The sequence below is a fragment of the Monodelphis domestica genome, chromosome 1 (genome assembly GCF_027887165.1).
Source record: "Monodelphis domestica isolate mMonDom1 chromosome 1, mMonDom1.pri, whole genome shotgun sequence".
Lineage (NCBI taxonomy): Eukaryota > Metazoa > Chordata > Mammalia > Didelphimorphia > Didelphidae > Monodelphis > Monodelphis domestica.
The window spans coordinates 934,347-960,488 of record NC_077227.1 but is presented as its reverse complement, the minus strand read 5'-3'; the positions used below and the strand labels follow the sequence as shown (position 1 = coordinate 960,488).

The window sequence follows — 26,142 nt, the reverse complement described above, 5'->3', positions numbered from 1 at the left end:
GGGGGGCCAGGCCAGAGGGCACAGGAGCCCCCCCGCTGCAGGCCAGGCGGGGGGGGCCTCAGCAGCCCTGACCCGGGGCCCCGGGGGCCCCGAAAGGGAGGCGGGGAGGCCAGCCAAGGCGCTCAGGGCTGCTCCGGGACGGCGACCATCCGGCCGGCCCGAGGACGAGACACGGGAGCAGAGGGCAGGAAGGGCCGAGGGAGGGCCGGGGGCTCCCGGGGCAGAGGGTGGAGGGGAAGGGCCCCCAGGGAGGCCGTCAGTGGGTGCCGCCCGCCCCAGGCCTGGCTGTCCGAACCCTTCCAAAGCCTCTTCCTCCCCGACCTTCTGGGTGGCTGGTGCGAGGCGGAAGAGCCTTCGGGCTGGGCTCAAAGTGCCCGGCCCGAGCGCGAGAGATGGGGCAGGCCGGGCCTCCGTAACTGTTGGGGAGCTGGGGAGAAGGGGGAGGGGGAGGCTCCCCGAGACTCAGCCCAATGAGGAAACTGAGGCACGGGGTGCCGGGCTAACGGCCCGGGAGCGGGATTTGAACCGAGGTCCCCTGCCTCCGAGTGTGCCCCGATGCCCTGGGAGGGGCTGCTGGGCGGAGGCCACGGGACGGGGAAAGGAGATGGAGCGGGGGGGGCACACTGGGATGCCTGCGGCCCCCCCGCCCGGATCCCGCCACGGCTTCCCCTCTGGTTGGCATCCACTGCCAACGGTCCGAGCCGGGAGGGGATCCAGAATCCCCTCTGCGGGCCTCGTCGGGCACCTGCTTGGGGCCATCCGCAGCCCACGCAGGGGCCCCAGAGGCTCCCTCCCTTCTGGCTTCCTTCAAGGCCCTGCTACATGCCCCCTCCTACAGGAAGCCCTCCCTGACCCCGTTCACGGTCTCCCTCTCGTGGAAGTCCGAGCTCTGAGGACGGCTGAGGGCGGCCTCCCCCCTCCGTGTGCGTCCGGAGCCTGGCACGATGCCCTGCAAATGCCCACTGGGCGGCACGCAGCGCCTGGGGCCCCGGGCGACAGTGGGCACGGCGCAGGAAGGGGCACGAGAGGCGGCTCCGGCCGTTGCCCAACAGCCCGGCCGCCCGTCACAGGAAGCGGGCGCGCTCGCTCTTCCTGCCCACAGACGCGGTCGTGGTCAGGGAAGCCACGGCGGACAGGGCCGGGCTCCCCCCTCCCTCGCCCCCCCACGAACGCCCATCCCCCGCAGGGAGGGCCCCGACGGAGGAGACAGACAGAGACGGCTCAGGCTCGCTTCCTCTCATGTTTGTAATGCCGGCGCTCGGCCCCCCTCACGGCACGGGCAGAGCCACGCGGGCCCCGGCCATCGGCGCCACCACTTTCTGGCTCCTCTCGGCAGACAGGCGCTCCAGCCGTTCCGTGTAGAAGCCATTGAAGTCCAGCCTGGGGGGAGGAGGGCCCCTGAGCACCGGCGGGGCCCATCCCCCACGGTGGGCGCCCTCCCCCGCCCCTCCCCCGCCTGTGCTTCTGTCCTTCCCCCTCGGCCTGGGGGGTCCCGGGGGGGCAGCCCGTGCCCATCCCCCACGGTGGGTGCCCTCCCCCACCCCTCCCCCGCCTGTGCTTCTGTCCTTCCTGGGGGGGTCCCGGGGGGCAGCCCATGCCCATCCCCCACAGTGGGCGCCCTCCCCCGCCCCTCCCCCGCCTGTGCTTCTGTCCTTCCCCCTTGGCCTGGGGGGTCCCGGGGGGGCCGTGCCCATCCCCCACAGTGGGCGCCCTCCCCCGCCCCACCCCCGCCTGTGCTTCTGTCCTTCGGGGGGGGTCCCGGGGGGGGGGGGGCGCAGACTCACCTGGAGATGACGCTGACCATGCTGTGCTCGCAGTCGTTGGTGCTGAACACGCTCAGCTTGTCCAGGAGGTCGAGCAGGTGGGAGGAGAAGTTCTTGTCAAACTTGGTGACCGTCGCCTCGAAGCCGGACGTCAGCTGGAGGGCGTCGGCGTGCTCCGCCAGGTACTGGGAGGCCAACCGAGTCAGAGGCCGCCTCGGGGGGGGGGGGGGGGCCGTCGGAAGGTCCCGGGGACGACCCGCCCACGGGGTGGTCACGTGTTCTCGTCCCGGCTCCCACACCCCGCTTTCTCCTTCCCAGCCCCCAGGAAGGAGCCTCGCAGCGGGCATGGGCACACGGATGCCGCCCTCCCCAGTTTAAGGGAAGGTAAGCAGCGGGCACAGCAGGGCACACGAGGCTCCTGTGAAGAGCTCGGCCCCGGATTTCCTGCCTAGCCCAGGGCGGGGGTGCCGGTGAGCTGCTGCCCCACGACGTGCCTCAGTTTCCCCAAATGCAGAATGGGGACGGGAAGAGCCCCCCGCCTCCTCCCAGGATTGCAGGAAGGCTCAGAGGCGGAGGCCGGCAACACGGCGGGGGCTGCTCAGAGGGTCCAGTGGACGCGGGCCAAGCTCCCCTCCCCCAGCCCCGAGCACTCACTTTGCTGGTGAGCTTCCTCTTGAGGGCCTCCTCCACTCGCTCGGCCTCCGTAGGGGGCCCCAGCATGGTGCCTGGCTCCATCGGGGGGCGGCCGCGCTCGCTGTCCAGCTTCATACTCTGGGTGAATCGCTTCCGGGCGAAGCGAGGAGACGGGCCCCCTTGGTGCCTGGCAGCCCTTGCTGATGCCCCCCACTCCCCAGCCCTCCCGGCCCCGCAGAGCCCCGCTGTCCGGTGTGGCCTGCTCCAGCCCTAGGCCAGGCAGGCACTGGGAGGAGGCCCGCCCCGGCCCGCGCCCAGCCCACGCCTGCCCCATGCCCACCCCGCCCCGGCCCACGCCTGCCCCGCGCCCACCCCGCCCCAAGCCTGCCCCGCACCCACCCCGCCCCGGCCCACGCCTGCCCCGCGCCCACCCCGCCCCGGCCCAAGCCTGCCCCGCACCCACCCCGCCCCGGCCCAAGCCTGCCCCGCACCCACCCCGCACCAGGCCAAGCCTGCCCCGCGCCCACCCCACCCCGGCCCACGCCTGCCCCGCGCCCACCCCGCCCCGGCCCACGCCTGCCCCGCGCCCACCCCGCCCCGGCCCACGCCTGCCCCGTGCCCACCCCGCCCCGGCCCAAGCCTGCCCCCCACCCCGGCCCCACCTGCCCCACGCCCACCCCGCCCCGGCCCAAGCCTGCCCCGCACCCACCCCGCCCCGGCCCAAGCCTGCCCCGCACCCACCCTGCACCAGGCCAAGCCTGCCCCGCGCCCACCCCGCCCCGGCCCAAGCCTGCCCAGCACCCACCCCGCCCCGGCCCAAGCCTGCCCCGCGCCCACCCCGCCCTGGCCCACACCTGCCCTGCCCCGGCCCGCGCCCGGCCCAAGCCTGCCCCACACCCACCCCGCCCCGGCCCACGCCTGCCCCCCACCCCGGCCCCGCCCACCCTGCGCCCGCCCCGCCCTGCCCGCCCGCCCCGCGCCCGCCGCTGACCTGCATGCAGTTGGTGAACATGACGCAGACGGACATGAGCTTGGAGAAGATCTTGAGCAGCTCCGGGTTGGTGAGCATGCAGTCCTTCAGGCAGTTGTCCAGGAAGCTCGTGTGGTGGCCCAGCACGTCGTCGATGTTGGACGCCTGTGGCGAAGGCGGGGTGAGCCGGGGGGCCCCGCGTCCTGGCTGGACTCCCGGCCTGCTCTGGACCCTTCTAGCACGCGGCGACGGGGGGCGGCGCCTGCGACACCTGCGACGCGGTGCCCAGAGCCAGGCCTTCGGAGCGGGGGGCGCCCAGAGGCGCTGCACACGGCTCGTTGCGGCCTCCTCCTGGCTCCGGGCAAACACGGACAACGGCCCCAGGAGGCCCCCGCGGCCAGGAGGCCGTGAGAACGCGGAAGCTGGTCGCGCGATGCCCACCATCCAACCCTTGTGGGCCTTTGCCCATGAGCGCGCCTCTCCTTGCGCCTGTGGGGCCCAGCAAGCTGGCCCCGGCCCTGCCCGCCCCGGCCCCGCCCCCAGGCCCGCGCTCACCGACTTCAGGTTCTTCTCCAGGACGTGCCACGTGGGCTCCATGACCTCGAACATCATGTAGTACTGGATGTTCTGGACGAAGTTCAGCATCCGCTGCCTCAGGGTGAAGGCGCCCGCGAACCTGCGCGGGCACAGCAGGCACGCGGGCCTCAGGCGCCACGAAGGGCGGCCAGAGCGCCTGAAGCGTCCGGGGGGACCCTCACCCCCCCCCCGGCGGGCTGGGGCCCCGGGGTGGAAGGGAGAGAGCCGGGGGCGGGCGGGCGCCGGCACCCACCACTTGGCGCCGTGCAGGGAGAACTGCTTGGCCGTCTTGTTGCTGATCCAGACGCCGCACAGCTGGCGCTCCACGTGCTTGCAGTAGAACATGTGCCGGAACAGCATCTGGTAGCGGGTGAGCGCCTTCCTGAGTGGGGCGGGAGGCCTGCGTGAGCGTGGGCGACACGGAGCGCGCCCACCCCCGGGGGCCCAGGGCGGCCCCCACCTGTTGATGATCAGGGACAGCGGCCACTTGACCACATAGTCGAAGGAGAAAGCCTCGAGGCCGCTCAGCGTCAGCTCGGTGGGGTCGGCGCTGATGAGGGCCTTTTCCTGCTTCGTCTCGATGGCCAGAACCCGCAGGAGCTGCGTGATGAGGTCATGAGGCATGAGGTCGATCTGTGGGCGAGTCGGGGAGGCGAGAGGGTCACACAGGGGGAAGAGGAGGGGGGAGGCTGCAGCCGGGGGGCCATGGGAGCAGACACCCCGAACCTGAGGGGTCTGGGACCTCTCTGGGGAGGACAAGGTGGGCAGCCAGCCAGGGGAGCCCCCTCGGAGGGCCTGAGGGCTGGCACTGGAACCCCCATCCCCAAACAAGGCTGTGACCAGGCACAGGAATGTCCCAGAAGCCCGCGGTTCTCCTGGGAGGGGGCGCGCGATGACGTCCGTTCGCTCCCGACGCCCGGTGGCTCTGCTGAGGGCCAAATTTCCTGCCCAGGGAGGGCTAAGGGGAGGCACGGTGTGACACGCGATGCCCGGCCTGCCCACCGTCACCCAAGGCTCACCTTGAGGTCATCCTTGAAGGGGTCCGTGTTGGCCGTGCTCATCCTCAAGGCGAGCTCGAGCAGGGCCTCAAGCCGGGTCGGGATGATGTCGTCCACAGGCTTCTTCAGCTCCTCCTCAGTGAGGTCCATGAAGTGGACGAAGAAGTCCCCCTGGTCCATGAGGAAGTAGTGCTTGATGGACCTGGGGACCGAGCAGACAAGCCAGAGGGGCGCTGGGGGCTTCCCCAGGACACGCTCGCTTTGGGCACAGAGCACAGCGTAGCAGAAAGAATGGGGACGACGGCAAACATTCTGTCGGGCCCCTTCGGGCCCCGGGAGCCTGGGCGACCCACTTAGAAAGTCTGGCCAGGCCTGGATTCTGTAAACCTTAAAATTTCTCAGACTTATGAATGTTAGGGGTTTCCCTCCATTGGGGAATCTTCTACTTAAAAAAATTCCCTAGCAGATGGTGAGAACTCTGCTTGAGTGTGGGGGCTCCTGGCTATGGGAGTGTCCCTGCTCCACCCTACTTAGGACAGCTTTAGGACAGAAAATGGCTTGCTAGAACAATGAAAGTGCTTTGATCCATGCTTATGGAGGGGACAGGAAGTTCTTTGAGTCATGACTGTTTTAGAATTGATACAATGGGATACTAAGTACCTATAAAGGTGGGGCAACTTGTAAACTACTTAAACCTAAAAGGGTGATAACTTATTCAGAGGTTTTTTCTAATGAAATTTGTCGACACAGCAGCATTTTTTTCCTGACTTACTAAAGAGATTAAAACTACTCAGCTGTGAATTCAAAATGGGCGGTCCTTTAGAAACATCTACAGTGATTGGTAGATGTAAGGACTTAGGGGAGGTGACAGAGGAGATTTTGCCCTTAAGAATAAGAGCTTGGATCTCGTTCAAAGGATCTCGATTTCTGACTCTCATTCTGAAGGAGATCTCCTTGAGGAACTCCTCTGAGGGGCTTTGTCCCTCTGGGGTAGGAGCTCTGGAGGCTCTTGAGAGAGGCCCTTTGAAACCATCTCTAGCTGGAAGACTCTTTGAGGAAAGACGCTGGCCTGGTGTCACTAGTATCCTTGTTGGGTCAGACCTTGTGGTGAGTGTTAAAAAACTGACTGATTTCTCTTTTAAGACTCAGGTCTAGGCCATATTGGCTTGAGGCCCTTCATACTTATTCCTTTCTTACTCTCTCTCTCTTTCTTTGATTACTCATTGTATTGTTAATTAAAATCTCTATAAAACCCAATTGACTTGGGTATTTGAATAATTGGGAATATTTCCCTGGCGACCACCTTATATTTGATTTTAAAACCCAAGACACTGTAGTGAAACATATTTCTGAGGTCAAATTTACTCACCCTCTCTTATATCTATCACAATTCATATCTTCCACTATTTTAATCACTACAGTTTAAGATCTCAACCATTTTAAATCTCACAGTTTATGGCGACCTTATGAAGCTGGTGAGAAACCCTCAAAAGACTTCTGTGAAATCTCTTTCCTTTATCTCTTTGCCTTATTACTTGTCTATCAGTCAGTTTTGTTTTCTGTTTTAACTTGACTTCAATTTACAGCTGCAAGAACGGGTGAGTAAAAAACCTTTTTGATTCTCCTTAAATTAAGCTGTTTTAGATCTTAGCAACAGGGCCCTAAGGTCCTGGCTAGCAATTGCCTAAATTAGGATTAGAAAAACCTGGGAAAACTTTTTGGCCTTGCCCTGCTGCCCACGTTTTTACTTTAGAAATATGGAGTCACAGACAGTTCAGACACAGACAATTCAGAACTTAGTTAACAACTGGAGTTTCAGTAAATACTTTGTTCTTTTCTTAGTACAAGCATTGGTCTGCAGCTTACTTAACAGCTGGCTCATCAGCCCCATGACCAATCTTACAAATACAGAATTCTTTGTCTCTCTGAAAGGGCTCATCCCATGGAACTTGTGGCAAAATCTAATCAACATACTACTTTCCCTTGAGTTTTTGATTGTTGTAATTTTAATATTGTATTTCCTTGAAGAACTCAATTCTCAGTCAAACCAACCAATTGCTCCCTCTCATATTCAACAAATGGAAAAACTAAATACTAGACAGGAGCTTATAGAGGAAGGTCAGGGAGAGATTGTAACTTTTATAAGAAGCATTAACAGAGAGTTTAAGAACAATATCAAAATCTCTGTCCCACCCTGCTATGGACAATAACCCTCTTAACGAACCCACCCCTCCCCCTGCCCCCTTGGCCTCAGAAAACTCTAACTCTAATCAATCAATTCTGAATTCACACCCTACCGGTACTTCTGATCTTAATCCCTCTACTTCACACCTTACTGATTCCTCCAATCCAAACACCCCTGTATCCTTTCACACTTCTTCCTTGGCTCCTCCTTCTCATCCTACACAATCTACTTTAAGTTCACATCCCAACCTAAATTCACATCCTACCTCTGAATTTTCTGGCACAATGGGACAACAACAAACCCTTCCTTTTAATGTGCCCAACTCTTCTATGTCTCAGACTTACCCAATTGAAAATGGAGCAAGAAACCTAGAAACAGGAGTACCAAATAATTTAGAAAGTTTATTTCCTTTAAGGGAAGTACCACTTTTAATAAAAATGGAAACTTGATATCTGTAAGACATCATACACCTTTTACCCCGGAGGATTTAAAAAAATTGAAGGAAGATATGCCATCATTTGAGGACAAACCAATATTAATTATAAAAAAGTTAGAGAACATATTCAGAACTTTTGACCCCACTTGGTTGGATGTTGAGAATATATTAGAAGAATTATTAACAAAGAGAGAAAAAAATAAAATCATCTCTCTGGCTAATCAAAAACGAGGTAGAAGAGGACATTATTGGCCAACTGAAGATCCACATTGGAACCCCAATGTTGAATTAGATTACACAAAACTAAACCAGGCCAGAGAAGCATTATTGACAGCCATGAGAGCTTGCGCTGATAGACCTGAAAAATGGTCAAAATTTGAAAAAACCCAACAACATATTGATGAAACACCCTCCCAGTTTATGGAGAGACTTATTGATGTAGGGAATACATATATGGACCGTGACTTATCCAGAGAAAGAGACATTAGACAAATACGTAGGCAATTTGTTAAGAATTGTTGTTCAGGGGGCAGCTGGGTAGCTCAGTGGATTGAGAGCCAGGCCTAGAGACAGGAGGTCCTAGGTTCAAATCTGGCCTCAGACACTTCCCAGCTGTGTGACCCTGGGCAAGTCACTTGACCCCTATTGCCTAGCCCTTACCACTCTTCTGCCTTGGAGCCAATACACAGTATTGACTCCAAGATGGAAGGTAAGGGTTTATAAAAAAAAAAAAGAATTGTTGTTCAGTGGTAAAAGACTACTTTAGAACTAGCTGTCCTAATTGGGACTCTATGGACCTCGATGAACTAAGGAGAGTAGCAACCTATGTTTATAAAGGTCGTGTAAAAAGACCTGAGGAAGACGATACATCAGTGGAAGATTTAAAGAAAGAAATTGAAATGTTAAAGAGACAATTGAAAAATAAGGGAGAGACTATAGCCCTTAGTGGGAATTCACAAATAAATCAGTAACTTGCCACTTCTGTGAGAAGAAGGGCCACAAAATGATGGAATGTAGAACCTTTCTTAAGATGATTGGAAGGAATACACAGTTTAATAATAGCTTTAGAAATAACTATAGAAATGATGATAATGGTCATAGAAACCAGAATTTTAGAAATTCTAGAAATTATAATGATGATTATGGAAATAACTATAATGAACATAGAAATAAGAACTTTAGAAACCAGAATTATAGAAATAGGAACTGGGAAAATAATGACAATGCTCCAAATGAAGAAAATGATAATACCCAACAAAAAAATATAAGAAATGGCGCTTGTCCAAAAAATACTCGAGGTACTAATGACCCTCAGAGAGGTGCCCTTCAGGGGGGTGCCCAAGGAATATCCCAAACACAATGATGGTGTCGGGGGGGGGGGGGCTGGGGCACAGGAATCAGAGGATACAACTTTTGATTTTCTGGACCCTGATGTCCTACTACCCGTTGTCCCTATCCACTGCCCTCCCCATACTAATGAACCCCATGTTACCTTAAAGGTGGGTAACACTTATTATGATTGCCTATTAGACACTGGAGCTACCAGGTCTGTATTGAAGAATGTACTAGATTTAAATTGTTATTCCGTTGATTCACAAAGTGTAGTGGGGATCCCAAAGAGTTGAAAAACTTGCCCCTAGAATGGTGTCTGTAGGACCCCTAGAGGTACAACATTCCTTTCTTTTAATGCCTGACTCCTCTTTAAATTTGCTGGGGAGGGACCTTCTATGCAAACTCAGAGCCACAATAACCTGCTCCCCAGATGATTCATTATCATTGGAAGTACCAGAGGAATCTTTAAATTTACTCCCTGTACTTCTCTCGGAAAACCAGGAGGCAAAAGAGCCTTCCATTTTGGAATACCTAAGGATATACCGGAGTCTCTTTGGGCCACATCTTCTTCCGATGTAGGTTTACTTAAGTCAGCTGTTCCTGTGCAGATAAAAACTAAATCTAGCCCACCTCCTTCCATCCCTCAGAATCCTCTCTCAAAGGAGGCAATTGAGGGTATTACACCAGTTATTAACTCATTAATAGAACAGGGAATAATAATCCCTTGCAAATCTGAATACAACACGCCCATCTTGCCAATTAAAAAACCAAAAAGAGGGCCCGATGGCAAGCACCTCTATAGATTCGTACAGGATCTAAGGGCAGTGAATAATCACGTTATAAAGAGACACTCCGTAGTTTCTAACATACATACTATTATTTCATCTATTCCTAGCACAGCTACATACTTTACAGTAGTATACTTGTGTTCAGCTTTCTTCTCCATGCCTATACATGAGAACTCCAGGCATATTTTTGCTTTCACCTGGAAGGGCTCACAATATACCTGGTGTCGGCTGCCACAGGGTTATGTCGAAAGTCCGAGCTTATTTGAGCAAATTTTGAGCCAAGACACAGACAATATAACATTTAAAAATAGCAAATTAATCAAATATGTAGATGATCTACTCTTGGCTTCAACAGATACAAAAACATGTCAAGAAGATAGCAAACACCTTCTTTTGGAATTGCACAAAAGAGGATATAAAATCTCTAAGGATAAAGTTCAGTGATGTCTCCAAAAAGTAGAATATTTGGGATTCATCTTGACTGCGGGTGCTCGTTATATTTCTCCAAAACGAATTGAGAACATTCAAAAATTGCGTGCTCCTACCACTAAGAAACAGCTGAGAGCAATTTTAGGAGCAACAGGGTTTTGTAGACAATGGATTCCTTGCTATGGGGAAATCCCTAAACCCCTTATAGCATTAACAAAGGATTCGGTTCCTGAACCCCTCAAATTAGAGCCTGAACACTTGTCAGCTCTATCAGATCTAAAAAAGGCTATCATGTCTGCCCCTGCTCTAGGCATCCCAGATTACAACAAGCCATTTACTTGGAGTAGCCTCTGGCATGTTAACTCAGACTTTGGGACCTCCTCAGCGCCCAATTGCTTATTATTCTGCCCAACTAGACCCAGTAGCAGCAGGAGCACCACCATGCCTTAGAGGAGTAGCTGCTACAGCCTTACTAGTAACAAAAACCGTTGACTTAGTATTGGGATGTCCATTAACAATAATGTGCCCACATGAGATAGAAGCATTATTGATAAAACATAGAACACAGGCATTCTCAGATCAGAGAATTACAAGGTATGAAATAACCTTATTAAATAGTGAAAATATTACCTTGAAACGCTGTTCAACCCTTAATCCTGCCACCTTGCTTCCAGATTTACCTACTTCAGGAGAACCATTACATAACTGTGAAACATTAGTGTCCATGGCAGAAAAGCCTCGAGATAATCTCTTGGACACTCCCTTAGACAATGCAGATCTGATTTTATTTACCGATGGTTCCTCTTTTATGAGGGATGGCATACGTTACACTGGAGCTGCCGTAGTCTCAGAATTTGCCACTGAATGGTCAGCTTCACTACCTTCTAACATTAGCGCTCAAGGAGCAGAACTCATAGCTCTAACACAAGCTTGTATAATTGCCAAGGATAAAAAGGCAACAATTTATATGGATTCTAGATATGCTTTCGGCATTTGTCACTCAGTCGGGATGCTATGGCTCCAGAGAGGATTTTTAACCTCAGCTGGAAAATCCATAGCTAATGCTGAAATTATTAATGAAGTTCTTTCTGTTCTCAAACTGCCTAAAGCCCTAGCTGTAGTTCATTGCTCTGCCCATACAGGTGGCTCTGACCCTGTCTCTAGAGGAAATGACCAAGCAGATGCCGCTGCAAAACTAGCAGCCATAGAAGGACCTGGATTAATTTTAACATTAACAACCACTGATAATTTCAATTTATCACTTTCCTATAATAAAAAGGAAGTGGAAAAATGGAAACAAAAATTTAAAGCAAAACAAATTAATGGAGTATGGGTGTCATTTGAAGGAAAACCCCTGCTCCCTAGAAGTTTCTATAACCAAATTTGCCAATCTATTCATAAAAATGGTCACTTTGGCAACCAGGGCATCGTGGACTCTGTCAAGAGAGTATGGATAGCCCCTGGTATAACTACTGTAGCCTCTAAAGTATGTTCAGCCTGCCCTACCTGCCAGGCATATAACCAACATGCATATCGTGGAAAAGCTTTTGGTGGACATCCTCTGGCTTACACACCTTTTGAACATCTACAGATAGATTTCATAACGATGCCAAAGGCTGGACGTTATAAATTTTGTCTAGTAATTGTAGATCAACTAACCAGATGGCCGGAAGCATTTCCTACAACCAAGCCACAGCAGATTTTGTTGCAAAGATACTTTTAAAGGAAATTATTCCTCGTTTTGGCCTGCCAGCACGTATTGATTCCGATAGAGGGAGTCATTTTACCGATTCTGTCTTAAATGAAATATATTCTTGCTTGGGGATAACTCCAAAATTCCATGTTCCATATCACCCCCAGAGCTCAGGCCAAGTGGAGAGGATGAATAAAAAACTTAAGACTATGATTGGCAAATTATGCACTGAGACCCATTTAAAATGGCCTGAAATTCTCCCTCTGGCCCTATTTTATCTTAGAAGCAGGCTTAGAGGAGACTTACATATTTCACCATTTGAGATGCTTTTTGGACATCCGCCTATACAGGCTAAGCCTTTCTCCCCGGCTTATACATCGCTATTAGGGGGAGATATTACTATTGTTTCCTATATACAGGAGTTACAGCACAAACTACGTGAACTTCATGAATCCAGAGCTGCAGTACAAGCCGGACCATTAGACTTTTCTCTGCATGACCTGAACCCAGGAGATAAAGTTTATATTAAGAATTTCAAGCGAACTGGAGCAACTCAGCCTTCCTATGAAGGACCATTCCAAATATTATTAACTACTCCAACATCTATAAAGATTGGAGAAAGGGACTCTTGGATTCACTGCTCACATGTGAAGAAAGCATCTTCTGCTGAGACTGATTGACTGTATCCTATCATATGAATTGGAGATAATAATCCATAGACAAATGGATGCTGTTTTTTTTTGAGAACACATTGAATTACTGATTTTTTCCTTATTTTTATTATTTCTTTTCTTTTTGATTAGAATATTTGATTTTTTCTCATTTTTGTACTGAAGGTACACATAATTAATATTAATATTTTTTTCCTGCAGTAATAGAAGTTAATATATATTCCTGCTATAATATCAATATATACCTAAAAGCTTTAAACTATGGGAACCTGCCATTTATTGATAAAATATTATAGGACTGTGATTAATGTTTGAATCTGATTCCAGAAATTGGGATGGAAATAAGGAGCACAGACTTAATCTGAATAGTGCCAAAAAGAGCACACATGAAATACTAATGTGAGACTCAAGGTTGCGACACTTGACATACGTTAAGTCGTAGGACTTCCTTGTATCTGCACTCTTTATGAAGTACTCATACAAGTACAAAGTTTGACTATCATGCTGGCTCCCTATATCCCTGAGAATGACAAAAAAATCAGATGAGGGAATGACATTTCCCCATCAAAATAGAATTCTAATTCTTTTCTTCTTATATTATGGCAACTTCCTGTAGTCTTGGCTGCAAATGGCTAAATGACATATTACTGCATTCTGTCCTACAGACTTGTGGGATAGAAATTACTTTATATTGGACCTATACAAGGGCCTATTTTGAATTTTTCCTTATGTTTTTGATTATTTTTCTCTTCTTTTAATAATTGACTCATACATCCCCATAACTCAACATTGCATTCTGAGTTGAACTGAATGTTTTTTAACACCTACTTCAGGGGGGATTGTATTTTAATTTAAAATCTAAGAATTTTTGAATTTTTTGTTTGAGATTGTATTTTTATAAAAATCCAAGAATTTTGATTTTTTGTTTAAGATTGTACTTTTATAAAAAATTCAAGATTTGATTTTGTTCGAGAAAAGATCTTCAAGAAAGAAGCCTGAAAGTTTTATATCCAGAGAATGAACTGTTGCAGAAAGATGCCTAAAACCTACACTTCATCAAGAAGATCAAGAATGAATTTTGTATATGATTGATTGAACTGAACTTTGATTGAACATTTATTGTAAATGTATACATTCATGCCAAAAGGGACTGCCGCTAATTTGGCTTTCTGTCAATGCGCCTAGCAAAACATTGGTTTTGCTTTCTTTTCTTTTCTTTTCTTTTCTTTTCTTTTCTTTTTCCTCTCTCACTATTCTAATTTCTCTTAGAAAATTGAATATCGTGTATATCTATAGTTAGAAGTACATTTAGGATTACAAAATTGATTATGTTAATTGATCAATGGGGACACTAGTCTCCCATGATCATCAGGGGGGATTGTAAACCTTAAAATTTCTCAGACTTATGAATGTTAGGGGTTTCCCTCCATTGGGGAATCTTCTACTTAAAAAAATTCCCTAGCAGATGGTGAGAACTCTGCTTGAGTGTGGGGGCTCCTAGCTATGGGAGTGTTCCTGCTCCACCCTACTTAAGACTGCTTTAGGACAGAAAATGGCTTGCTAGAACAATGAAAGTGCTTTGATCCATGCTTATGGAGGGGACAGGAAGTTCTTTGAGTCATGACTGTTTTAGAATTGATACAATGGGATACTAAGTACCTATAAAGGTGGGGCAACTTGTAAACTACTTAAACCTAAAAGGGTGATAACTTATTCAGAGGTTTTTTTCTAATGAAATTTGTCGACACAGCAGCATTTTTTTCCTGACTTACTAAAGAGATTAAAACTACTCAGCTGTGAATTCAAAATGGGCGGTCCTTTAGAAACATCTACAGTGATTGGTAGATGTAAGGACTTAGGGGAGGTGACAGAGGAGATTTTGCCCTTAAAAGTAAGAGCTCAGAGAAGAGCTGAAAGTGATTCTGAAACATTCAGATGGAGGAGGGAGCTGGTGGAAAGCAGCTGAGATGCTGCTGGCCTGGTGTCATTAGAAATCCTTACTTAGACAGATCTTGTGGTGAGTGTTAAAAAACTGACTGATTTCTCTCTTAAGACTCAGGTCTAGGCCATATTGGCTTGAGGCCCTTCATACTTATTCCTTAATTATTCTCTCTCTCTTTCTTTGATTACTCATTGTTAATTAAAATCTCTATAAAACCCAATCGACTTGGGTATTTGAATAATTGGGAATATTTCCCTGGCGACCACCTTATATTTGATTTTAAACCCAAGACACTGTAGTGAAACATATTTCTGAGGTCAAATTTACTCACCCTCTCTTATATCTATCACAATTTATATCTTCCACTATTTTAATCACTACAGTTTAAGACCTCAACCATTTTAAATCTCACAATTCCAAGTGGCCTCGGGCACCCCTGGGAAAGTCCCCGAACCCCCTGTGCCTGGCCTTTATAGCTCTTCCATCTTAGAACTGACTCCAAGACAAAAGGGTTTGGGAACAACAACGTCAAAGCCTGGGGATGCCGAGGTCCAAGAAACCAGGACCAGAGAAGAGCATGCGGCTGGGTTAGGCCCGGGGAGCCCGAAGCCGGGAGTGACCAAGATGGGTACCTCAAGTGGGCCACGAGCTCCTTCTCCTCCATCAGAAAGTCCAGGAGCACTTTGCTCGCGTAGTTGAAGGCTTTCTCAATCTGCTCCACGTAGGCCCGTTCCTTCAGGGTGTAGACGATCTCCTTGGCCACAGGGCAGGTCACGTCGTGGCCACACTCTCGGACCACATTCAGGTACTTGCCTGGAAAGCCACAGGAAGGTGGGGACATTGACTGGCCGGGGCAGCACCTCGCCCCGGGGCGCAGCACCCTGCACACTCTGAGGTCCAGTTTGTCTACCAGGCCCCCACCTGACCACTGATGGCCACGGCTCGTCCTGGTACCCCCGGGTCTTCCCTCTCTCCCAGCCCTTCCTTGGCTATCTCAGTCTCCTCCCCAGGCACAGAGGGCCAGACACCACTGCAAGCAGCTGTTTGATGCCCACTTTCTCCTTTAAAACGAGGGAACTTTGGATCAGGAGGAACAAAGATTGGCCAAAAGAGAGCAGAAGTGGAAGGAAATAAAAGTGGCCTCCTCATGACTACTGCCATCCGTCTGCCCACTCTGTGGACATGGTGCGTGAGGCCTGGACGCAAAGGCCACCGACTTGGCTCCCCCGATCTGGAGGAGCCCACGGGGGGGGGGGGGGCACCCTCAAAAAGGGGGATTAAAGAGCCATGCCCTTTGACCTCTGGGAGCTTGGTGGCCACAGCCACAGACAAGAGCTGGGAATGGGCCCAATGAGGAGAGATTAGAAGTAGACGGAGACAGAGAACCAGCGGAGGATCTGGAGGGACTCAGCAGAGCCAGAGCCCGGGCTGCCATGCTTACAACATGGGGACCAAGGCAAGAGCACCCCCACCATCGGCATGATGGTGCCTTGGCCCCAGACACTGGGGAGGCACAGCAAGGGGTGTCGGGGAGAGAGAGAGCGAGGGCACTCCGATAAGGGCAAGGCAAGGCTGCGGGGGTGCTGCCAGCCCCCTGGGAACGATCAAGGAGATCCGGGGGGAGAAAGGCCACGTGCGGAAGGACGTGCCGAAAGGGAAGGAGGCAGCTCTGGGAGCCCTCAGGCAGCCATGGCTAAGGAGAGGGGCAGATGAGGGAGGACCAGGCGCCTCGGTCTGCCAGGGAAGACAGGAAGTGAGGATGGGGTGACGGGCCATCCTGAGCAGCAGGCTCCCCCACCTTCACTGGACAGTGGCCAGCTGGCAGGCCAGGGGGAGAGGCATGCTGAGAGTCACAGGAGCCACAGTGCTGAGCAGCAAAGGACGGCCTCCTTCCTTTGACGGGGGAGCCAATGGAGGGCAGGCCCACCCAAGACCTCAGGACTCTGGCAAGACAAGTTCTCTGAAAGACCCTGGGCTCAGCGCAGTCAGAGGGCGACACGAAAGCCCCGGGGCCAAGGCTGCCCGGGCACAGCGTCCAGATCTCGAGAGAGGATGACGGCCCAAGAGTCCACTTACCGCCCGCTGCCGACTTCTAACACTGGCTGGGCCCTCCTCTGGATGGGCAGGGCCAGCTCTGGGCCTGACTCGAGACCAGAAGGTCCGGAACAGAGGCCGGGGAGGAGGAGGGCTGGCCAGGAGGGAAGCCCACAGAGGCTCATGCTGGGAGAGCCAAGTCCTGATGAAAGCTGTCCCTTAATGGAGGGCTCGGCCCCGGCCCCCACGGGAGGCCCTTTCTAACTCTGAGCCCCTGACCTGGTCCCAGAAAGGAGGGGGGCTTGCTGTGGCCCCTGAAGAGGCCGGGCCGAGCCGAGGCTGCGGGCCCCAAGGCCCGTCCCTGCCTCACCTGTACTCAGGATCTTGTCTGCCATCTTCTGCAGGAAGGAAGGGATCTGGGGCTGGACGACGGTGTACCTCTGGTCCCAGTATTTGTCGTTGTAGTCCTCCTGGATCTTCTCCTTCTGAAGCTCGTGTTCTTCTACCATGAACTCGCTGGGCCATTCGTCGAAGAAGAGACAAAAGAGCTCAAAGGCGAGCCAGCCAGGCTCTGGGAGAGGGGGGCCTGGGCCCTGCCCCCCCAGCGCCTTCTGCCCTTGGCGGCCTCAGTTTCCCCCTCCTCCCGATCTGATGGAAGCTCCCGTCTGCCAGAGTCAGGGGCTTTCCCCAATGTGCCCGTTGGCTTCTTGCTCCCCTGGCGTCAGTCACACGAGCGCTCGTACTGGCTCCCCCCAGAGGAGCTCCCCGAGGGCAGGGGCGGCTGGGCCACTCACTGGGGCTCCCTCTAGGGCAGCGCCAGCCCCGAAGGCCCAGCAGAGGCGGCTTCCTGGGGGCCTTGCAGCAGGAAGACCTTAACTGGCATCCTGCCGCAGCCTCTGGGCAGGAGCAGAGCTTCCCTCACGAGGCCAGGGAGAGGAGCGGTGTAAACCTCAAATTTCCTTAGACTTATAAATGTTGGAAATTTCACCATTGGGATATTTCATACTTGGAAAATTTCTTACTGATAGTCTATTGGAATGTGAACCCCATTGGCATGGGAGGTTCCTTCTCTTCCCTTCTTAAGATTACTTTAGGACAGAAACCCTTTGCTGAACAATGGAAAGGACTTTGACCTATGCTTGAGCATGGAACAGGAATTTCTTTGAGTCTTGATTGATTTTAGAATTGATACAATGGAGATACTCCACCCTATTCAGTACTAATAGGATTGAGTAAGGGCTGCAGCCTAGATCAAAATTTAATTATTCCAATCTCTACCATACTCAAGTTAACAGGAATTAGAAAGGGCTGGAACAAAGGAGTAAAGATTTAATCATTTGAAAAATATGACCTTCAACAGACATGTGCAAAAGCCAGAAACCTCTGGGCGGTCCTGGGTTAAGCGAGAGCCTCCATTGACAGGGAAATTGATGAAGAGTGATTGGTAGATGTGAGGACTGAGGGGAGGCAACTTGGATGGTTTCCTTAAAGATAGGAGGGTCTGGAGACTCGAGAGGTTGAGGATTGAGTTTTTGGGCGGTGTGGTTCCTGGGCTCTGAGGAAGCTTGCTCTGAAGGAAGCTGAAGGTGGGGGCCTCTGAGACTGTTTCTCCATTTTGGACACGTGAGTGATAGGGACTGATCTCTTTTCTTTGCCCCAGCTATCTAAGGGCTTGGGCCTTTTGGCCCAGCCTAAACAGAAGGGGTATTTAAGCCCTATTCCCTTCTCTCCCTTTTTCTCTCTCTCTATCTCTAATTACTTTCTTGCTCCTATTGTAATTAAACTCCAAAAAAGGCTGACGGCTGACTTGAGTTTTTCATTTAGGAATTACATAGCTGATTCCTTGGCGACCTTAAATTAATATATATCAGTCCTTTAAAGTGATTCCCTTGTAACAGCGGGGAGCAGCATCGTGGCCGGCGGGCGGAGAGCCCCAAGCCCCCAAGTCCGTCTCCCTCTCCCCAAAAAGCTTTCCGGGTTCTCTGCTCTGGCTCAGTCGGCAGCGATCGTGGAAGGAAGGCCGCAGTCAAGCAGCCCTTTCCCAAAGGAGCCGACCGAGGCTCAGGCCCCCACCTGCTGCCCCACGGTGGCTGCCCTGCTTGAAGCGAGCTCCCCACGTGCAGCTCCTGCCCCCTCCATCGCCAGGCAGGATGGGGTGGAGGCCTGGAGGCCTTCCTGGGGGAGGGGGTGCCCGAGGGGAGCCTTGACGAGAAAGGTGGGATGGTCTGCGGGCAGCCGACACGGGAGGCTCATGGGACGTGGCGGCACCGTCCCCTGGGCCAAGAGGGGGGAGGGCGGCTCGAGCTGGGGACCGGGAGAAGGTGGGAGGCTCCCCCGAAGGCCTAGATGGTGACGGGGAGGCCCGGGCCGGGCGGTACCTGTACGGGTCGTTGATGATGCCCCTGTAGATCCATTTCTCCAGGATCTCGAAGTACGGGACGCTGGCCGCCTTGGTCAGGTAGAGGCACAGCTCCTGGGCCTGGCTGTCTCCGGTGTAGTTGAAGCTTCTGTCGTGGAGGAGGCTCAGGGTCGACCCCCCTAAGCACTCCCCTTTGTCCACAGAGGTGGCTGCAGGAAGCAAGGGCCGCCGTGGCAGCGGGCAGCCACTCCGGCCAGCCCCAGGGCCCCGGGAGGGCGGCGAGGGCCCTCGAGCTGCCCAGGACGCCGGCTCGCCGCGGGGCTAAGCCCTGAGCCAGCGGGCAGCTTTCCTGGGACCCTTCCGGGTGGACGAGCCCCGAGGCGGGCGGAGGCGCTGGGTCAGGCGAGACGGCGAGCGTCTGCCTGCCGAGGGGAGCCGGACACTCACCGAGGGAGGCCAGGATCTCCATGGTGCGCATGGTGGGCTGGATGTAGAACCAGAGCTTCTGCAGGGACAGCAGGCCCTGCCTCTGCAGGTGCTCCAGCTGCGTGACCAGGATCAGGTACTCCTTGACCAGCGTCCTCATGGCGGCCGCCAAGGCGTGGTTCACTTGGCCGTACTCGAAGGAGGACTTCTCCTCGATGAACCTGGGGGGCCGCGAGACAGGCCGGCTGGGGGAGGGGGAGGGAAGAGGCCGGAGACCCCCCTCCCGGAAGGGTCCGGCCGGAGGCCCGCTAGGGGCACAGTCGACTGGCCGGGCCTGGTGGAGGAGGAGTGAGAAGCGGGGGGCTCCGAGCACCCCGACACCTACCTGGTCACGGTCGAGTAGCTCGCAGCCACGGGCAGAACCCTGTTCACCAGCTCCTTCACTGACATGTCCAGATTCGGGTCGACCAGAAAGGTCCGGCTCTGCCTGCTGAGCAGGGCCTGGGCCGTGATGTAGCGTCCGTCCACCCCGACCAGGACGTAGAGCAGGTCCTCCACCACCGCGGCCTCCTGAGAGGCCAAGGGCAAGCTCCCTTCGGCAGTCAGGACAAAAGGCCCCGTGTGGGCAAAGAGGGCGGCCGAGCAGCGGGGCTCCCCGGCCTCCTGCGCAGGGGTGCAGGGCCAGGGCCCAGGAAGCAGGAGCTGCTGCCTGCACTGCCACCTGGCTCAGGGGAGGGAGGGCCCGGCCTAGAGACGGGCGGTCCCGGGTTCCAATCTGCCCTCAGACACTTCCCAGCCGGGGGACCCTGGGCCTAAGACGGAGGGGGAGGGGAGATGGCTGGGCCGGGCCCTGGGCCCTGAGGGAAGCCCCCCGAGGACCCCTCTCAAAAGGCCAAACCGCTTTCTACAAGGAGGGCGGTCCCTTTGGGCCTCTTAGTGGCAGCAGGGCCACTCATGCTCCCTCCCTCGGGCTCCGCTGTTCCTCCCTGGAGTCGTCCAGAACCAGGCAGAGCCCCCCGCCAGCACCCTGAGGAAGAGGACACCGTTCCCCTGGCCCAGCCCCACAGTGCCTCTGGGCGCCAGGAGCTCGCTGGCTGAACCCTCGACACTCGGCATCTCGGGTGATCCCGCCTCAAACTGGAATCCTTGTTCTGCCTGGAAAGAGCAGCAGGGCTTCTCCAGGGAATCCCACTGACTCCGCTCTGGAGCTGGCTCTGTTCCCTTCCTACCCAATTGTGTGTCTGGGCCAATGTCTATCTTGGGAGAAAGCGGCATTGTGGGAATTGGGAGAAAACCCTACACGGCTGGGAAACCAGACCACCTGCTCTGCTGCTCTGGGACCCTCAACCAAGGCCCTAGGCCAGTGATGGTGAACCTTTTAGAGACAGAGTGCCGGGCCCCACCCGCACCACACCCTCAGAGCAAGTGCTGTGTCCCTCCCCCCACCAAGTGCCAGGTGTGCTCAGGGGAGGGAGGAAGCCCTCGGAGAGGTGGGTGAAGTGAGGAATGTCCTTGGCACGTGTAGAGAGGGGAAAGGGAGTGGCCCGAGTGCTCCCCTGCCGGAGAGTCACTGGGCAGAGGGGTGGAGGATGTGAAAAATGTCATCAGGCACCGGAAAGGGGGAGAGCAGCTCCGCCCAAGACCCTGTGCCTTTCTAGTAACCAGCTCTGGGGGAGAGGGAGAGGGTGGCCACCTGCCCACAGAGAGTGCTCTGCGTGCCATCTTTGGCACCCAGGCCATAGGTTCGTCATCACTGCCCCAGGCTACTCAGTCCCATCCCAGGACCTTTCTCACAGTTGTACATCTCAGCTGAGCCACGTGTCTTCCACGGCCCATATCGGTCAATCCGTTGTAGTGTCCGTGTCCCCTTGACTGTATACAGGGAACTGTGCCTGTTCATTCCCCTCCCAATTGGGAAAGGCCTGAACTTGTCATCCAATTAGAAATCAGACGAGGCTTGGGAATGACTGCCCCACCCCCAGAGTCTCCAACCCTCAAGGAACATACCGACAGGAACGGCAGCGTCCAGACTCGGGCCGGAGCCGATCAAGAAGTCCCCAATAAGGGTCGGTCTCTCGTACACCCACGCTGGGAACACTGGGAGATGGTGGCCCGAATTCTTCTTGCTCTGTTTGTCCCGGAGCACCTTTCTCGTAAATTCTTGGGACTGAGCATTTTGTGAAAATAAGGAGAGTCAAGATTTGCATTTTGCTTGTGATTGTGAAAACCACTCAAGGCAAATTGACTGCATAAAATTAAAAAAGTAAAAATAAACCCAAACCCCCAAACCATTCAAGGACTAAACGCCAAGACGCGGCGCGGACGGGCTCTTCAGGCAACCTCCGCGGCACCTCCTCCCAACTCTCAGGGTGGCGGGGGCTCAGAGCTCCCTCCACGCCGCGGCCCGGCACAAACCCAGGAGACAGGCGGTCCGGGCCCTTCCTTCTCGGACCGAGGTCTCGGCTCAGCTCAGCCAGAACTTGGTCAGAGGTGTGAGGAGAGCTACTCCCCAACTGCGCAGCTGAAGGCCTCAGAAGGTCCTCCCCGATGAGAAATGCCAGCGAGAGGGGGGCGCTGATCTAGGGAGGAGCCCAGAGCAGAGCAGACTCCTCTGGGCTGTCACCACCCTCTCCCCGGATCAGCGGCGGCTGGCTGGCTCCCAGGGCTTTGAGGACATTTGCTCCTCCCTTCCTCGGGGGCTCCTATTCACCCCTTCTCCTGCCGCCACCCCCATCTTTAGCCGCTCCCTGGCCACCGCACAGCCCAGCAGCAGAGCTCTGGCAGCCTCCTCGGTTCCCGGGATCTCCAACTGCCCGGTCGGGGGGTCTCTACGTACGATGACGTCTGCCTTTCTTAAGCCATGAACCCAAATGTGGCATGGACCCAGGGGACGGGCTCCAGGGCCCCCGGGGCTGTGGCTCCCACCTCCACCAGAGCAGCGGCCAGCGGCCCGGCTGCCCTTCTCTCCCATCTGCCCTGCCACCCGACCGGCCCACGAACACCAGGCTCGCCGTGTTGCAGGAGCCTCGTCCCTGACTCGGGTCTCCTCGCTGCCCATCTGCCTCCTGGGCCTCTTGGGAAGGCCAACAACTCCCCGTCCACGTCTGTCCGCCAGTTTGGCCAGTTTGGCGTGGTCTCCCCCGCCCCACGGAGCAGTTACGAGGGCCCAGACCAGCCCACGCGCCCCCCACAACTCTAGAACACAGCAGCTCCTTCCAGCCCACCTCCTGGCCGCTGCTCCCCGTCTCTGCCCCTGCCCTCTACCTCCTGACTCGGAGCCTTCGTAACGGCGGCCCTTCGCAACGCCCTCCCGCCGCGCTTTCATGGGTAAAACTGAGCAGAAGCGAGCCTTTCTCGCGCGCCATTCCAGAAGGGGCCCCCCCCAGCCAGGGAAGGGCTGCCATTCTGTCCACCTCGCGGACGAGGCCGGTCCCTGCCCCCCGCTGCCCCCCGCTCCACGCAGGGCACGGGACCCGTCGAGGGCGCACACGGGCGGCCAGAGACCTGCTGCAGGTTGGGGCCGGTGGCCACACTGCCCAGCTGCTTCCGAAGTTCTTCCAGCTCCTGGATGGAGATCTTGGACGCCGTGGAAGGGATGCTAAAGCTGGTAGTGCTGCACACAGCCGCCCCGGCGGCCAGCTCGGCCCTCTCTTTGGCATTCTGCTGCAGATACTGAAGCGTCTGAAAGGCGGGCATTTCCGGTCAGGAGCTGGCCAGGAAGGCCAGGAGTCTGACCCCGTGCCTGGGCCCTCCCAAAGCCCCATGTCAGGGGGGAGGGTTCTATTGACACCCCAGGGTGAGCCGCGGGGGCAGCCCCCAAGGACGAAGGAGCTCTGCCTCGGGGGTCCCCCAGGCAGTACGGGAGGGCAGCTCCTGCGGGAAGCCCGGGGAACAAGTCCCGCGGCGCAGTCCTGCTAGAGAAACCCGAGGGTGTCCCGGGGCACCCGGAGGAGAAGGACTCGTCTGGGCTTGCAGGATGCCAGTGCCTGGCTGCCTCCGCCTCGAAGCACAAGGCAAGTCCCCCCCCGGGGCTCCCGCCTGGCACGGGGGGTTGGCAGCTACCTCCCGATCTTCGGTGAGCTTCGCCAACAGGTAGACCAGAGGGTCGAGATTCCTGGCATTCTTCGACTTCAGCTCGTCGTACTTCTTGAGGAAATCCTCGGGAGTGCGGGAAAACTCGGCGATCTTCACCTGGAGGAGCAGCCACAGGGCCGTGAGCGCAAGCCAGGCCACGGCCTGAGGAGGCTAAAGGGGACCCCTCGGGGAGAGAGCGAGACTCGGGGCAGAACTCGGAGGAGCTGGAGAAGGCCTGACTTTGGCCTTCACAGACTTCCGGATGCAGCGGGCTGGTTCAGCGGATGGAGCCTGGGCAGGAGACAGGAGGCCTCCAATGCCTGGATCCCGGGCCGGCCACTCGACCCACTGCCTAGGCCTTGCTGCTCTGGAACGGCTCCGGGAACCTTTCTGGCCTTGGGCAGTCCCAGCGGAGCAAGTTCCCTTCCCCACAGCCCCGTCTCCTCGGCGACTGACCCGGGGTCACCCCACCGGTCAGGGCTTCTCGGCCACCGCCCCAACCTGAAGACGGGAGTGGGTTTGAGTGTAAGGCGGCCCGTGGAGAACCACTTAGAAAGCACCCACGCAGGGGGCAAAGGAGGCTCCCTCCAACTAAGGCCTGAAGGCGCTTGGGAAAGCCCGTTGGGCTGAGCTGCCAGGCCGGGGGCCACTAAAAGCTGTCCAGAAGGGGCCTGGCCGCGCTCCCCAGAGGGAGGCGACTTTCCAGAAGCTTTTCTACTTCACTGAAGCCCTTTCTCGGAAGTGACTTTGGGACCGAAAGCCTTAGCGGCCGGCAGGGGAAGGGGAGCCGGGATTTGCCCCCCTTCCCGACAAAGAAATCAAGAGGCCGTTTCGTATCGTTTCTAAGTTTAGAGGGCCGGAGGAGGCAGGGGCGCCCCTGACCGGGCCCCTCCCCTCGGCCTGCGCGCCAAGGGGAGCTCACCTTGGCGCTGTGGGCAGACACGGTCGTCGTGACGTAGGGAGTGCGATTCTTCTGGAGGAGGTCGATGTACACCTCTGCGCCATCCCCTCCGTGCACGCGCAGCAGACTCAGGAGCTCGTTCACGTCGTGGTGAATCCGGAATTCACTCATGTTTCCAGGGCTGCGCCACAAACATCCACCTGCGGCCATGAGAAAGCCATCATCTCGAACCCGAGGCCCGGCGAGGCCGCCGAGAAGGGGCACCTCCGGGCAAACCAAGATGGCGGCAGGTCCCCTTGTCTCGGGCGGCCCAAGACGAGAGTTCCCTCATGCGCAAAACCCAAGTGCCAGCGGGCTGGACAATCTGCAGCAAGGGGAAGTCCGGGGAGCCCTTGGGGCCTGCTTTCTCCAGCCTCTGTTCGGAAGAGCAGCCACTGGAAAAGCACAGAACGAACTTTGGGGCCGCCCGCGGCTCCCTCTGCATGGCAATCCTCCCCACTGCAGCAGCCTCTCTCGGGCCCGTTGGCAGCGCACCGTTCGCTCACTAACGTTTACAAGGGGTCAAGCAGCAGAGATCCGAAGGAGAGGGAAAGCCTCGGACCGTCTCACCCAAGGTGGAGGCGTCCCAAAGAACCCCGCGGACACGGCCAGCAGAAACGGGCCCGGGCGGATGGGAAAGGAAGAAGGGAAGGCAGAGAGAGGGGCGCCAGGGACGGAGTTAGAGCTTTGGTGACTGCCTGGAGAGGCCTGAGGCTCCTGAAGGGCTCCAGTTGGGAGGAAGGGCCAGGAGTCTGATGGCCCTTTGGGATGTCTGGACAGCAGGGAGGCCCTCCGGGGTGCTGCAGCAGAGCAGCCCCTGGGAGCTCAGGGGCCACTGTGGCGATTGTCTGAGGGGTGCCCACTTGGGGAGGCTCCCTGGAAACAAAGGAAGCCGGCCCAAGAGCTGCCAGGCCAGCAGGGGTGAGGGGGGCAGTCAGGGATGCTGGCCGGCTCCAGGATCTCTGCTTGGGGGAAGATGAAGGGAGGGAGGGAGGGAGAGGAGGGGCCTGGCTCTCATTTACCCCCCCCAGCTCCCAAGGGCTCCCCAGCACTGGGCACTTGGCCTTCAGTGGAGGAGGAAGGAGTGTTGCCTGGGGGGGGGGGGGGCAAAGGGCCGGCGGGGGGGCAGGGGTGCCTTTTGCCCATTTTGTGTGTACTGAGAACTTTCCTTCGGTCTTAGGGTAGACTGCAAGGCCGAGGAGTGGGAAGGGGCTAGACTTGCCCCGGCTCACAAGGCTGGGAAGTGTTTGGCAGCACATTTGAACCCTGGCCCTTCCTGCTCTATCCCGGGGCCTTCCCCCCCTAAGGTTTTCACGGACGTCTTCTCAGGGGCCTCCCTTTCTAAAGGGAAGAGAAACATTCCGTCAGGGCAGCGCTCCCGGGGCGCTACGGGGCCAGGAGTCCCCAGGCATCAGGCTCAGCCCGGGACAGCCCCGACCCCCAGCAGCGCCCCTCCGGGGAAGTGGAGGGAAGAAGCAGGACGCGGAGGCGCGCCCAGCCCCACCTCGGGCGAACGCTCGTGCTCCCCTAACCCTAAATCTGCGCTCATCAACGAGCGATTCACCCCGCAGGGGCGCCCCCCCACAAGTACCTGCGTGGGAGCCAACGGAAGGGAAGCTCCCTGCACACTCACCCAACCCCACAGCTCCCAGACCCTTTTGTAGCCTCCCCGCGCCGGTTTGGCCACGACCAGGAAGCGGTTCCCGAGCCGGAAATGACATCATGAGCCCTCCCTCCCCCTCCTGCAACAGGCGCGCCTCAAGGCTGGGGGGGGGATTTGGGAGGGGCTGCTGCCTGCCAGCCCGGCCCAGGACCCGGTCCAAGGAGCCCTGCCAAGTCACCTCCGCCCCGCTGCCCCAGCTGCCCCAGCTGCCCCAGCTGCTCATGCTCCCT

At 55.7% G+C, this 26,142-nt stretch overlaps 1 protein-coding gene across 2 annotated transcripts; it reads right to left on the bottom strand.

Moving 5' to 3' along the window:
- Positions 1 to 1,227: 1,227 nt before the first annotated feature.
- Positions 1,228 to 26,135, bottom strand: TUBGCP2 (tubulin gamma complex associated protein 2). 2 transcript variants are annotated; one of them, XM_056794713.1, is made up of 18 exons: positions 25,883 to 26,135; positions 24,232 to 24,410; positions 23,298 to 23,426; positions 22,740 to 22,916; positions 21,243 to 21,402; positions 19,621 to 19,828; positions 19,257 to 19,456; positions 18,829 to 19,018; positions 16,821 to 16,966; positions 15,049 to 15,229; positions 4,962 to 5,142; positions 4,403 to 4,575; positions 4,196 to 4,324; positions 3,922 to 4,042; positions 3,388 to 3,531; positions 2,418 to 2,546; positions 1,785 to 1,948; positions 1,228 to 1,380 (listed from the first exon to the last, which is right to left on the bottom strand). In XM_056794713.1, the coding sequence occupies exons 1-18, from the start codon at positions 26,133 to 26,135 to the stop codon at positions 1,269 to 1,271; spliced, it is 2,976 nt and encodes a 991-aa protein (XP_056650691.1). In that variant the 3' UTR covers positions 1,228 to 1,268. The 2 variants fall into 2 exon arrangements, with proteins under 2 accessions (XP_056650691.1, XP_056650685.1); XM_056794707.1 differs by having other exon boundaries at positions 25,841 to 25,971.
- Between the last annotated feature and the right edge of the window lie 7 nt (positions 26,136 to 26,142).